Source organism: Rana temporaria, chromosome 3 (assembly GCF_905171775.1).
Source record: "Rana temporaria chromosome 3, aRanTem1.1, whole genome shotgun sequence".
Lineage (NCBI taxonomy): Eukaryota > Metazoa > Chordata > Amphibia > Anura > Ranidae > Rana > Rana temporaria.
The window spans coordinates 467,586,699-467,601,020 of record NC_053491.1 but is presented as its reverse complement, the minus strand read 5'-3'; the positions used below and the strand labels follow the sequence as shown (position 1 = coordinate 467,601,020).

Sequence of the window (14,322 nt, the reverse complement as noted above, 5' to 3'; positions counted from 1 at the left end):
GGTACCCACCTCTTCTGATGGACCGGTACGACTCTGGATGTCAAGCGCCTTGAGGCGATTAAGTTCGCATTTGCTGCGCTATATAAGTCACTCACTCACTCACTCACTCACTTCGAGAGCAGCCATAGGTAAAAAAATGTCGGCGTTGGCGTTTTTATTCCAAATGGCGGGCCTCAAGGATTTTACAAAATCCTTTGTGGTGCGCCGGGCGTTGAGAGGATACGGGAGGGGCGGTCCTTCCAGGGATTCCAGGCGCCCGGTCTCATTTGCAGTTCTGGATACGGTATTGGGAAATCTGGGGCGGGTATGTTCGTCACCTTACGAGCAGATACTATTCCGGGCCGTTTTTGTGTTGGCCTTTTTTGGGGCATTCAGGGTGGGGGAAATAGTGTCTCCTTCCAAGGCGGTGGGGGGTGGCCTACAGTTTCGGGACATCCAGTGCTCCGAGGAGTCGGTAGCGATCTGGATTAGGCGGTCAAAAACGGATCAGCAAGGGAAGGGAGTTAGGGTGGAGTTATTTCGGGGGCATTGCCCGTTAACCTGCCCAGTGGTGACGGTAAGACAATTTTTGGGGGTTCGCCCACGGGGAGATGGTGCCGCCTTTGTGCATCAGAAGGGGGAGTGCTTGTCGAGGTTCCAATTTACAGCGGTTTTTCGGAAGTGTCTAAAGGAGGGAGGTTTGGTACCAGGGGAGTATTCGGCACACTCATTTCGCATTGGGGCAGCGACGGAGGCGTCAAGGTGGGGTTTGCCTGCAGATTCTGTAAAGCGGATTGGCAGATGGGAATCTAACAGATATAGACTGTATGTTCGTCCTCACTTGTTATGAATATGTTGACTGATGTGGTTATGATATGTCATGTTATGTGTTAGTTGGGGCCTTTTGCTAGGTATTTTCAATTTTGTCATTTCAGATCCCCAAGGATGCCTAGTCTGGATTTTGGGACATTCATTTGTTTTTTGGGGGGCAAGGCGGGCGGATGTCAAGCCCGGGGGTAGACAGCTGGGTTTGCCCAGGGAGGAAGGAAGGGTCAGGTGGATTGGGATCCGGGGCCTGATGTGGCAGAAGGTAGTACCGGAGGTTCACAGGGGCGCAAGCTTAGACCGGGTACCGGACATTTTGGTAATACACGCGGGTGGGAATGACCTGGGCATTCGTCCTATGCGTCAGGTCATTAAGGACATCCAGTGGGATTTTCGGCGTCTTCGGGCCTCTTTTCCCGACTTAATCATAGTCTGGTCAGATATTGTGGCTCGTATGGCGTGGAGGGAGGCTCGGTCGCTGGAAAGGTTGGATAAGGCCCGTATTAAAGTAAACAGGGAGGTGGGCAGGTTTGTAGTCCAACAAGGGGGGGTGGCAGTTCGCCATTCAGAACTCGAAGTCGAGACCTGGAGGTATTTGAGAGGGGATGGGGTGCATCTCAACCCGGTCGGGATCGATCTTTGGGCCCTGGGATTGGAGGAGGGCATCAGGAGGGCTTTTTTCGTTTGGCGGCGGGCGCAAGTGTGAGGTGTCTCACTTGTGCCGCGGTGGCGGTGTGTGCCCTGACGTTTTTCTAAAGAGAAGGATGGTTGGGTACAACGGTAGGGGCACGTTTCAGGGATTGAGTCCTCCTCGGTGGTCTGGTGTCAGTCTGGACCACCAGGGAGAAGTGGGTGGGTCTGTGGTCAGCTAGGGTCCTCGAGGCGGTGGTTGCGACTGGGGACATGTTGTTAGCTACGAGGGTACCACAGGCCCAAAAAGAGTGATCAGTGGGTTGTCAGGGGGCTGACAACCAAGGAATGGTAAAATGTTTATTTAAAATGTTGTTGTTTTATATATTTGGGATATATATATATATATATATATATATATATATATATACAGGGAGTGCAGAATTATTAGGCAAATGAGTATTTTGACCACATCATCCTCTTTATGCATGTTGTCTTACTCCAAGCTGTATAGGCTCGAAAGCCTACTACCAATTAAGCATATTAGGTGATGTGCATCTCTGTAATGAGAAGGTGTGTGGTCTAATGACATCAACACCCTATATCAGGTGTGCATAATTATTAGGCAACTTCCTTTCCTTTGGCAAAATGGGTCAAAAGAAGGACTTGACAGGCTCAGAAAAGTCAAAAATAGTGAGATATCTTGCAGAGGGATGCAGCACTCTTAAAATTGCAAAGCTTCTGAAGCGTGATCATCGAACAATCAAGCGTTTCATTCAAAATAGTCATCATGGTCGCAAGAAGCGTGTGGAAAAACCAAGGAGCAAAATAACTGCCCATGAACTGAGAAAAGTCAAGCGTGCAGCTGCCAAGATGCCACTTGCCACCAGTTTGGCCATATTTCAGAGCTGCAACATCACTGGAGTGCCCAAAAGCACAAGGTGTGCAATACTCAGAGACATGGCCAAGGTAAGAAAGGCTGAAAGACGACCACCACTGAACAAGACACACAAGCTGAAACGTCAAGACTGGGCCAAGAAATATCTCAAGACTGATTTTTCTAAGGTTTTATGGACTGATGAAATGAGAGTGAGTCTTGATGGGCCAGATGGATGGGCCCGTGGCTGGATTGGTAAAGGGCAGAGAGCTCCAGTCCGACTCAGACGCCAGCAAGGTGGAGGTGGAGTACTGGTTTGGGCTGGTATCATCAAAGATGAGCTTGTGGGGCCTTTTCGGGTTGAGGATGGAGTCAAGCTCAACTCCCAGTCCTACTGCCAGTTTCTGGAAGACACCTTCTTCAAGCAGTGGTACAGGAAGAAGTCTGCATCCTTCAAGAAAAACATGATTTTCATGCAGGACAATGTTCATCACACGCGTCCAAGTACTCCACAGCGTGGCTGGCAAGAAAGGGTATAAAAGATGAAAAACTAATGACATGGCCTCCTTGTTCACCTGATCTGAACCCCATTGAGAACCTGTGGTCCATCATCAAATGTGAGATTTACAAGGAGGGAAAACAGTACACCTCTCTGAACAGTGTCTGGGAGGCTGCGGTTGCTGCTGCACGCAATGTTGATGGTGAACAGATCAAAACACTGACAGAATCCATGGATGGCAGGCTTTTGAGTGTCCTTGCAAAGAAAGGTGGCTATATTGGTCACTGATTTGTTTTTGTTTTGTTTTTGAATGTCAGAAATGTATATTTGTGAATGTTGAGATGTTATATTGGTTTCACTGGTAAAAATAAATAATTTAAATGGGTATATATTTTTTTTTTGTTAAGTTGCCTAATAATTATGCACAGTAATAGTCACCTGCACACACAGATATCCCCCTAAAATAGCTAAAACTAAAAACAAACTAAAAACTACTTCCAAAAATATTCAGCTTTGATATTAATGAGTTTTTTGGGTTCATTGAGAACATGGTTGTTGTTCAATAATAAAATTAATCCTCAAAAATACAACTTGCCTAATAATCCTGCACTCCCTGTATATATATATATATATACATATATATATATATATATATATATATATATATATATATATATATATATATATATATATAATTATTTTGGTTAATTTGTTAAATAAAGGCCGAACCGGCCATTTTAATCCAGCAGGTGTCAGTGTGGTCATTTTATATAGAGAGTTAAGGGGTATATGTATTTGTGTTGGTTGGTGCAGTAAGTTATCCGGCTGCCCTAGTCATGGTTGTATTGGCAGCTCATTTGATTATGTTTCTACCTTGACCACTGCTGGTGGTATTTTTCATATTCCAATAAACTTTACTTGGTGCCCACGTGAGGTGCAGCCATTTCTTATTTTGTATTGGCAAACCATTTTGATACTAAAGTCTAAATGGGTCCATAAGTTGTGTGTGTGTGTGTTCTCTGAAATTAACATGTCACTTGTGGTTCATTACTGACACTCCTGTTCTCTGTATAGGCATGCCAATGTGAGCAGCAAAGCCATTGAGCCAACATGGGTTCCATTCAGCACCACAGTGTCCATAGAAGAGAGGCTGTCCTTCTCCTTGAGGCTAATGACTGGTGAGTTAAGCAAAGAAAATATTTGGGGGGGGGGGGTGTTGTCTGAACTTTACAATGTAATCTCCTGTTTTGTCTATAGAGGACTGGAGTGGCCCTAGAAGTTCTCCCATCTATCAGCTTGGAGATATTCTCTACATAGAGGCCTCTGTGGACACTCAGAACCACGTTGGGCTGATCCTGTATGTTGACCGATGTGTGACCACCATATCTCCTGATCCCACCTCTTCTCCTAGTTATGGCCTCATTGAAGAAAATGGGTATGGTTTTTTTTTATGGGGGGTTATGTTTGTCGCCATAATGACCCCCACTCTTAACTGACCATTTTCTACAGCTGTCTAGTTGATGGAATGCAAGATGACGCCTCTTCAGCCTTCATCACCCCGAGGGTTGAGCCAGACAAGCTCCAGTTCACAGTGGATGCTTTCCGATTTCTAGGAAATGATGCCTCTCTGGTGAGGACAGTTTGCATTGACTGATACAGATGGGTGCCTTGTAAGAACTGATAACCTAATTTAAATAATTCCCAATCCAGATCTACATAACCTGTTACCTGAGAGCTGCTGCAACCACCCAGGTCCCTGATGCCATGACCAAGGCCTGTTCCTATAGCAAAGCCACACAAAGGTGAGATGGTAACCTGAAATGGTTGCTTGTTTTTCCATGGATTATTGCACACATTTCTGTGGTACTTTACCTAGAACAATGACTTTGAACCAATAACGAGGTGGATTTCTGAAATGGTATAAACAGCCGATTGTAATGCGAAATTGGCCATCGATCATTGTACATGATATGGAGAAAAATCATCCATGGGCTAATGGTAATACCTGCTGCCAGCATGATCCATATTGTACCATGCATTTGCTTTTGGAATAGACTCCTTGGTGTTTGCCCTTCCCAACAAGATTGGCGCTGCCCCTCATGCACACTGGATGGCTTTACAGCTATAGTTGGGTTTTTTTGTTCTCCCAGGAGTGGGGGCAGTTGGTGATGGATATTCAGAGTCTGTCAGTGCAGTTTGCTTCATATTAATTCCTCTTTAATAAAAGCACTTGTTGCTGTAACCCAAGTGCACCTGGTAGGCATTGGCCCCAAGAAGTTAACAAATGCTACTCTACAGCATTAGTTCACCAGAACTTCAAGTCTTGCTTCTAAATGTAGACTTGTCTAACAATTGTCTTCTCTAGCTGGTCTGCAGTTGAGGGCCCCAGCAGTATCTGCCAGTGTTGTGGTACAGGCACCTGCAGCAACCCTACTAATCTGGTTTCTGGAGGAAGGGGCAGATTTGGAAGGCCAAGAGGCAAGAGGGACGTCTTGGATGGTGAGTTATTAACTGGCAGCTGCTAGATACAATGTTATGAATGTAGGTGATCTCTAGTGAGTACATTAATGGCTATTGGAGTAATGTTAGACATGACTATCAAATTGGTATTGTGCTGTAAAGAAGAAAAGGGGGTGCTGTAAAGAAAAGGGCTGCGTTAAATGAAAGTTCATAATGAGCATAAACGCGAAAAAGTCCTCTCGTGATGCCAATGATTCACAAACGCAACAAATCCCTCCACCACATTGCACGCTTTTCAGATAGCAAGTGGTATGATCTTTGATCGACAATCGGATGATGGCTCTTATTTAGGAAAGGCCTTCCCTATGATGGAGCAGGACACATGGGGGTAGATTCACAAAGGGTGTCCTAACTTTGCTGCGGCGTAGCGAGTTTACACTATGCCGCCGTAAGTTAGCGAGGCAAGTACATGATTCTCAAAGTACTTGCCTGCTAAGTTACTGCGGCGTAGCGTAAATCGGGCGGGGCGTAAGGGCGGCTAATTCAAATTTGGCTGAGGGGGTGTGTTTTATGTTAATGGAGCTTGATCTGACGTGATTGACGTTTTTTGGAACGGCGCATGCGCCGTCCGCCTACATATGTGTGCATTGCGGCAACGTACGCCGCACGGGCCTATTGGTTTCTACGTGGACATAAATGATGTAAATCCCTAGTCACGGATGACTTGCGCCAACAATGTAAAATTTTCGAATTTCGAAGCGAGAACGGCGGCCATACTTTAACATTACTATTCCAACTATTTGATGGAATAACTTTAGGCCTGATAATGCGTTACGTAAACGGCGTATCTGTACTGCGTCGGCCGAGCGTACATTTGTGAATAGGCGTGTCTAGTGATTTACATATTCCACGCCGACCGATTGCGCCGTCCTATCTTAGGTTTAAGTTTATCTCTGTTTGAGAATACACTTAAACTTAGGTCGGCGTATCTACTGATACGCCGACCTAACTCTTACTGAATCTAGCTATTGGTCTAGGTCAGTGATGGCGAACCTTGGCACCCCAGATGTTTTGGAACTACATTTCCCATGATGCTCCACTACACTGCAGAGTGCATGAGCATCATGGGAAATGTAGTTCCAAAACATCTGGAGTGCCAAGGTTCGCCATCACTGGTCTAGGTCCTTGAGCCAGATCCAAAGAAGCTAATCTTGTTCAATGGGGGGGACTCAAAGTTAACCCAGAAAGGAAGCGTAACAGAATGACACCCAGAGACTTTTGAAGGACAAGGGGTACTCCTGTGCCAGCGTCACTAGTAACTCTTGGGTCTAGGTTCACCCTGTGCCCCTTTTGGGCATAGGGTGACTGAGAACTGATGTCCCGGATTACATGAGATGGGACATTAACCACTTAACACCCGCCCGTCGCCAAATGACGGTGGGCGGTATGCTCTATTGTTCCGACAGGACGTCATATGACAACCTGTCATTCAAAGCCTCTAGGGCGCACGCCGCTGGCGGCGCGCACCCGTCACTGGGAACACAGTGTGCGTGCCCAGCGTGGTAAAAGAATAAAAGTAGTAGTTGAAGAGGTGGAAGGGTAATGGGTTCAGGTGTAACTTTTGTTCGAAAACACTCCTGCTTCCAGCAACACAGCTTTTGTTGCCACTATAGCTAGAGTGGGTATTGTGCACCTGGATAGCCTCTCGCTAACCTAGCAGCCAGGATGTCACACAGAATCCTGGTAAAGTCTGTCACAGACCTTCCCAAGATGGAGGTACATTCGGTCCAAAATTCTCTCAGCACAGGATTAAGCACCTGATCTCTTCTTGAACTTGGAACTGACAGGCGACCATCATTCAGCCTTTCAGTAATGATGCGTCCTTCGATGAAGTTTAAGGCCTCTCCTGAGCTACCAGCCTCTTTGTCGGTGCTCTCCAAGACATGTTCTTCATCGAGTGGCTTCCTCCCTCAGGACGGACAGCTCAGGACCACTTTGCAAGCGTAGACCAAGTCTGACTACCGGCCTACTTAGTAGATCACAACTCCGGACCAACATGGTCTCAGAGCCAATGGACACGCACCCCCGGCCAGGAGGGCCACACACCGGGGTGGTGGGACGACAGACCCAGGATCGATGACCCTGGACTAGTGATGTCTGTCCCTTAAGTACTCCTCCCCAGCATGCACAGTGGGACAATCAACTCTGATTGCTGAAGGGGAACACCCAAAACACCTTGACCTGACTGCTGCCACCCTCGGCCTGGGGTGGTAACGGCACCCCAGACAACAGTGGTCACTCGCAGTACAGCCATGGCTGGAACAGAGGACCACATTTTGTGAAATATCAGTTTGAGTCAACTAACTCTCAGACTACCCTCTTAATTTAAAGCAGCGCCAGCTAGAAAGTAGCAGGCCGCTACATTAATATAAGGGGGGTGGGGATTGAAAGCATTGGGTCTTAATCTATAAGAGAGGGAGCTCCCCTATAGATTACTTGACGTTTTGTGGGCAAAACGGTGTATAACACCCTATCACAGAAAAGGTGGTGATCTAGGGAGCCACATTCTTTTCTAGTGGGGATTTTACTTAGATTTAAAATAAAAAATATATTTAACCTAGAGTGGTCCATGGGGATTCATTTGAATAACTTTTCAAGAAATCTTAGTAAGGGTATTGGCTTGGATCCTGAATGCTGGTATTTTGCTGTAGTGTCCTAGATTAACAAATTAAGGGGTTGGTCAACCTTCCCTTCTACCTAAAAGGTCCCTTGGACAGTAGGGAAAAGTTAGAACTGGTCCAGTTTGGAGAGGGAGAGACCCAATATTGACTGAAGGAACAACTTTAGGATTTGAGGGTCTAAAATGGGTGCCAACTGCTGGATATTTGTGTAAAAGCTAAGATTGACTGCAGACTCTCAAAACTGCATGGAATTGTACAGAAATGTCTATTGATCTCTCACTTTTCTCTTAAGAACCCCACACAGAAGAGGGACAAACTGTGACCACTCTGGGACCTCTGCTTGTGATTGGACCTTCACAAAGGGATGTTGCGGCTGCAGTGACGAGGGAAGAGTCTGCCCCTGCGGAGCTCTGGGTGTTGGTGGCTGTCGGATGTCTTAGTCTTCTTGTTGTCATGGTGTGTACAGTGTTCATTGGGAAGTCTCTGAAAAAGCCACAGTATCTGCTGTCAGTGAAAAAATAAAAAAAAACTCCATTTAATCATCGTCTATTGATTTTTAATTTTAATGTTATGAGCTTGCAAGCCTGAAATGGACTTCTTACTATTGGTATAAAGGTATTTTTCTGAGTCCTAGATTTGTCTAACATGCCATCGGCATCTTCGACCCAAAGATACTGTTAATAGTAGACAACCCTTACTGACAATACTAATGGAGTTTGGGGTCTGATATGAAGGCTTTATCGAATGTGTCCTTTATGGTAAGTCCATCGCTTATTGGAACTATTATAAAGTAATAATATAACACTGAAATTAGACCATGTTTAGTATCCCCTTTTTATCCAGTAGTGATATTTGGGGATGGTCCCGATGTTTGCGTCGCATGGAAGTTCGACTCAAACACTGGGTGTTTGCAGAATATATGGGGGTGCTTGCAGCAAGTTTGTCCGCCATGAATTTCCCCATGATGCACTGTGAAATTGCAGTGCATTAATGGCTGCTGACTAGCCAAAGCATGCACCTGACCTGCATGCTTTGGCCAAATCACAGTATGTGCTGTGAGCCATGATTGGGTGCCGTTGACCAATCATGGCTCAAGTCCACTCCACACTAAAGCTGCTTACATGGTGGGGTGTGTCTCTACAGAATTAGGACATATCATACACCTGAGATGCTATTTAAATGAGAGCGTGGAGATGCACAGGATTAAGTGTGTGTGTATTAAAAAATAAATATATATTTTTTATATATATATATATATATATATATATATATATATATATATATATATATATATATATATATATATATATAATCTAGCATGGTGGTCTCCCAAATCATTACCAGAGGGAAATGAGCAGGCTGCTTGTTCCCATGTTGATGGGGACAAAAGCCTCTTCCAACAACCCTGGCTGGTGGTTGTCAGGGTCTGAGGGCAGGGGACTTATCGGAATCTGGAAGCCCCTTTAACAAGGGAGATCCGCGGCTACCCCTCCAATGTGAATGGGTACAAAATAAAAACCACAGCAGTTTTTGACAATTCTTTTATTAGAGAAATGTCCATCAATCATGCCACCTGCTGGACCCCAAAAAAAATATCAGCAGGTGGCCCTGCCCTTGCCTATATAAGAGCCGTCAAAGTGAAGACAGCAGTTGCTGGGAGGCCTCTCCATGGAGGCAGCCATTTCTTGGGTTTGGGCAGTGTGATTGAAGATGATGGACATCACAGGACACCCCCCCCCCCCCTTATTTAAAAAATAAGTGGGGGGGGGTGTTCTGAGATGTCCTGCATGATTGAAGATGGTTGGACATCGCAGGACTATCCCCCCCCCCCCCACACCGACACACACCGACACTTTTTTTTTATTGCTTTTTTAAATAAAGGGGGGGGGGGTGTCCTGTGATGTCCATCCATCTTCAATCATGCAGCCCAGACCTGATAAATCTCCACCTCCATTGAAGGCCTCCTGGCAACTGCTGTCTTTTTGCTTTGACGGCTCTTATATAGGGGTGGGGCCACCCACTGATTTTTTGTTTTTTTGTTTTTTTGTTTTTTATAGGTAGGGGTACAATGATGCCCATTCGGGGTGTGTGTGGCTGGAAAGGGGGTTGTGGTTAGAGTCTGAGATGAAGGAAGGACCCAGATCCTACACCACAATATAAATATGTATTCCAGAAAGTTTAGCAATCGGCAGATAAAGATACTCCAAACACCTGGGGTTAGCGCTTTAATCATCCTGGCACCATGGTTATTATGGTGTCTGGTCATTGAAGCGCATTATTTTATTGTATTATAAAATTAAACCATTTAACTCACCATAATGCTGAATCAGTGGAAGCCTTGAGCTTATCGGGTGCCCCCAGCAGAGTGTCTTTACATCAGGTGCCCCCAAAGGCAGAGGCCCTCCTTACATTGGGTGTCCCCAGCAGCGGAGCCCTCCTTACAGATCTGTGTCCCCAAGCAACAGCGCCCTTCTTACTTCAGTGTCCCTGGCAGCAGCGGAGCCCTCCTTACAGAGTGATCTGTGTAGCGCGGCAGCTACAGTACCTGGCAGTTCCCGGCTTGTGTGTGTGTTCTGTGGAGAGGGGAGAAGCTGGTTGGCTGCCCTGCCCCTCTTCACTGAGCACAAGGGGAAATAATCCTTGTGGTGGCCATCTTTTTGTAGCCCGCTTTTCCTAAAACATTCCTGTGTTTTTTTTTTTTTTTTTTTCTTCTTCCCCCTGGGACAAAAGCAAAATCCTGGGAAAATAATCGGGACAAGCTAAATTCGGGACAAGGGTCCCAAATTCAGGATTGTCCTGGGAAATTCGGGACTGTTGGCACTATGGGTATTAAGGGAATCCGGACAAATGTATGATGGTGAGGTGTCTGTACCCAGTGTGGAGATACTTGCATTGCGGCTTAGTGTAGGGGCGCATCACTGGGGGGTAGCTAGGTGCAACAGGAAGTGGGGATACTTAGTTTGTAGCTCTCTGGGCGGGCCAAGGCAGTTGTTTCAGTACATGTGGCTAGAGCAAAGGGGTGGTGCTCATCATTCAGGAAGGAAAGTGGAAGAGGTAACATACAAGCTGTAGTGCTTTTCCCTCCCTTCATTTACCAGTTGAATGGATGTATGTGTGTTTTTTGTTTTGTTGTTTCAGGGTGCTGTTGGCAGGGGTCTCTGGTTCCTGAAGGTCGGAATGGTGATGGTATATTTACATATATCTGGTGTGCAGGCCCGGACTAGGATAAAAAATAGGCCCAGGCATTTGAGACTAAGCAGCGAGACCCCTTTACATTACACAGCACCCTGCACCCCTTTACATTACACAGCACCCTGCACCCCTTTACATTACACAGCACCCTGCACCCCTTTACATTACACAGCACCCTGCATCTCTGGACCCCTTTACATTACACAGCCCCCCCACAGTTTGTTACACAGACACCCCCTAACAGTTCTGGACCCCCTGCATGTTACACTGGGGAGAGATGTGACATGCGGCCCACCGGGCATATGCCCGGTATTCCCTTTGGCCAGTCCGGGCCTGCTGGTGTGGTACGGGTTGGGACCTATCTTGGTATGGGTACCTTTCCCTAACTGGTAATATGGACTATCGAACATCAAGCTGAAGGTGCAAGAAGGAGGTATGCATTTGTCCCTGTGCAGAAAGGGGCCAGGATGCTGTGGTGGTGGTCAGTCGATGAAATAGTGGGACCTTCTTTTAGGAACCTCAGACGTAGCAGTGAAATGTTTTCTGGTTAAAATATGTTGGTTATAAATATGTGTTGTGTGTGTATATATATATATGTATTTTGTGTGTATTATATATGTATATATAATTTGAATAGAAAAAGTTATTTTTATACAATTTTTGTTGGCCATTTAATCCAGACAGTGTCATGTGTTTCATTGGTTTAGTAAGTAATGGTCAGGGCAGCTAACATATCAGCATTACACCAGTCAAGTAGATTTCAGTTCTTTTTAAATAAAGATTTTGGCCCCTTTTACACGGGCGGACCGTTCAGGTCCGCCTGTCAGTTTTTTTTAGGCAGATGTAAACGGACGCTCCGTACACCTCGAGGGAGCCACGGATGTCAGCGGTGATATGTCCGACCACTGACACACGACTCCCCCAAGTGTGACGGATGGAAACACTATTTTCCATCCATCTGGCGGATTGGATGAAGGTGGACTCCACAGCCCATCTTCATCCTATCCCCCTCATAGGGCAGAGCGGCGCTCTGACAGTGTGCAGAGACAGACCTGTCATCTGCCTGCTCAGCGGGGATCGACGGAGTGATCCCCGCTGAGCAAAGCAGAACCCGTACACGGACATGTCCGTGAGAAAGGGCCCATAAACACTATTGGCCTTCTTTCTATATAGATACAGTACACCCCTCACATTTTTGTAAATATTTGATTATCTTTTCATGTGATAACACTGAAGAAATTACACTTTGCTACAATGTAGTAAGTGTACAGCTTGTATAACAGTGTAAATTTGATGTTCCCTCAAAATAACTCAACACACAGCCATTAATGTTTAAACCGCTGGCAACAAAAGTGAGTACACCCCTAAGTGAAAATGTCCAAATTGGGCCCAAAGTGTCAATATTTTGTGTGGCCACCATTATTTTCCAGCACTGCCTTAACCCTCTTGGGCATGGAGATCACCAGAGCTTCACAGGTTACCACCGGAGTCCTCTTCCCCTCCTCCATGATGACATCACAGAGCTGGCGGATGTTAGAGACTTTGTGCTCCTCCACCTTCCATTTGAGGAGCCCCACAGATCAATGGGGTTTAGGTCTGGAGACATGCTTGGCCAATTCATCACCTTTACCCTCAGCTTCTTTAGCAAGGCAGTGGTCATCTTGGAGTTGTGTTTGGTGTTATGTTGGAATACTGCCCTGCGGCCCAGTCTCTGAAGGGAGGGGATCATGCTTTGCTTCAGTATGTCACAGTACATGTTGGCATTCATGGTTCCCTCAATGATCTGTAGCTCCCCAGTGCCGGCAGCACTCATACAACCCCAGACCATGACACTCGCACCACCATGCATGACTGTAGGCAAGACACACTTGGCTTTGTACTGTTCACCTGCCTACCGCCACACACGCCACCATCTGAACGAAATTAGTTTATTTTGGTCTCATCAGACCGCAGGACATGGTTTCAGTAATCCATGTCCTTAGGCTGCTTGTGTAAAGCAAACTGCGGGCTCTCTTGTGCATCCACTCAGAAAAGGCCTCACCATTAGTGTTGAGCAGAATACGCCATATTCGATTTCGCGATATATCTCCAATATATAGTCGAATATTCGAGATATATTCGCTAAATTCGAATATTCGTGATATTTTATCGAAATGAAAGGATTGCGAATGCGAAAATAATTGCGAAATTTCGATAACTGCGGTAGGAGCACTCTGGCTCAGAATATTCTTGATATTTTTTCGAAATTTCGCAAAATGCAAATGCGATATTGATGGCGAAATTTCGACAACAGCGCTAGGATCACTCTGATTGGCTCAGAATATTCATGATATTTTACAATACAAAATAATTGCGAATATTCGGCAAATGCGGAAGGAGCACTCTGATTGGCTCAGAATATTCTTGATATTTTACAATAGAAAATAAAAAGTGTTTTGCATTGGTGGTGATTCTTTACTCTATCCATCTGTCACAGCCATTTGTCAATCAAACACCTTGAAGATTGAACACGTTCATGCTGCATGCTTTGGACTTTTTTTCACTTCACATATCAAAGACATTTTTATGAAAGATTATTTTTCTATTATTGGGACTATATTTCTTTATATATTTGTTTCACTGTGTATTTCACAAGTTATTTGCGCTTGCTTATTTTATAATTTGCCTACATGTCTTGTCACTAGACATATTTTTTATTCTTGTAGAGCGACTCCATTTTCTGTCTTGTATTAATTTATGTTGTATAACATTTGAGTTGCTGCTGTATTCTCCCCTTTTAAGGTATGCGCAATTTTTTCCTTCTTACAAAAAAAAAAATCAAACATACAAATATTCATAACAGAAACATACACAAAGCCCCCCCTTTTGCATCAGAGACAGAGTTCTCTTACCACAGTTATCGAAAATTCGCAATCATTTTCGCATTCGCGAAAATTCGCATTTTTTTTTTATATTCGGCAACATAAAAGGATTGCCTCAGCTTAGCTACTCGGCCCAGGGTCTCTAATCATACCAGCAATGCTTTTAGACGTCGATGTGATCTGTTTTAAAAATAAAATTGAAAAAATGCGAATATTCGGAATTGCGAATATTCACCGCGAAATTCGAAATATATCGCGAATACTCGAATATGCCATATTCGAGCCGAATATTCGCAATACGAATATTCGTGAGCAACA

At 45.2% G+C, this 14,322-nt stretch overlaps 1 protein-coding gene across 1 annotated transcript; it reads left to right on the top strand.

The window, feature by feature from the left end:
- The first annotated feature begins 1,162 nt into the window (after positions 1–1,162).
- LOC120930625 (zona pellucida sperm-binding protein 3-like) lies at positions 1,163–11,120 on the top strand. Its single transcript, XM_040341801.1, has 8 exons — positions 1,163–1,332; positions 3,885–3,988; positions 4,068–4,245; positions 4,320–4,440; positions 4,521–4,612; positions 5,176–5,309; positions 8,244–8,457; positions 11,090–11,120. Exons 1-8 carry the CDS (start codon positions 1,163–1,165, stop codon positions 11,118–11,120), a joined length of 1,044 nt encoding a protein of 347 aa, XP_040197735.1.
- Positions 11,121–14,322: the final 3,202 nt, after the last annotated feature.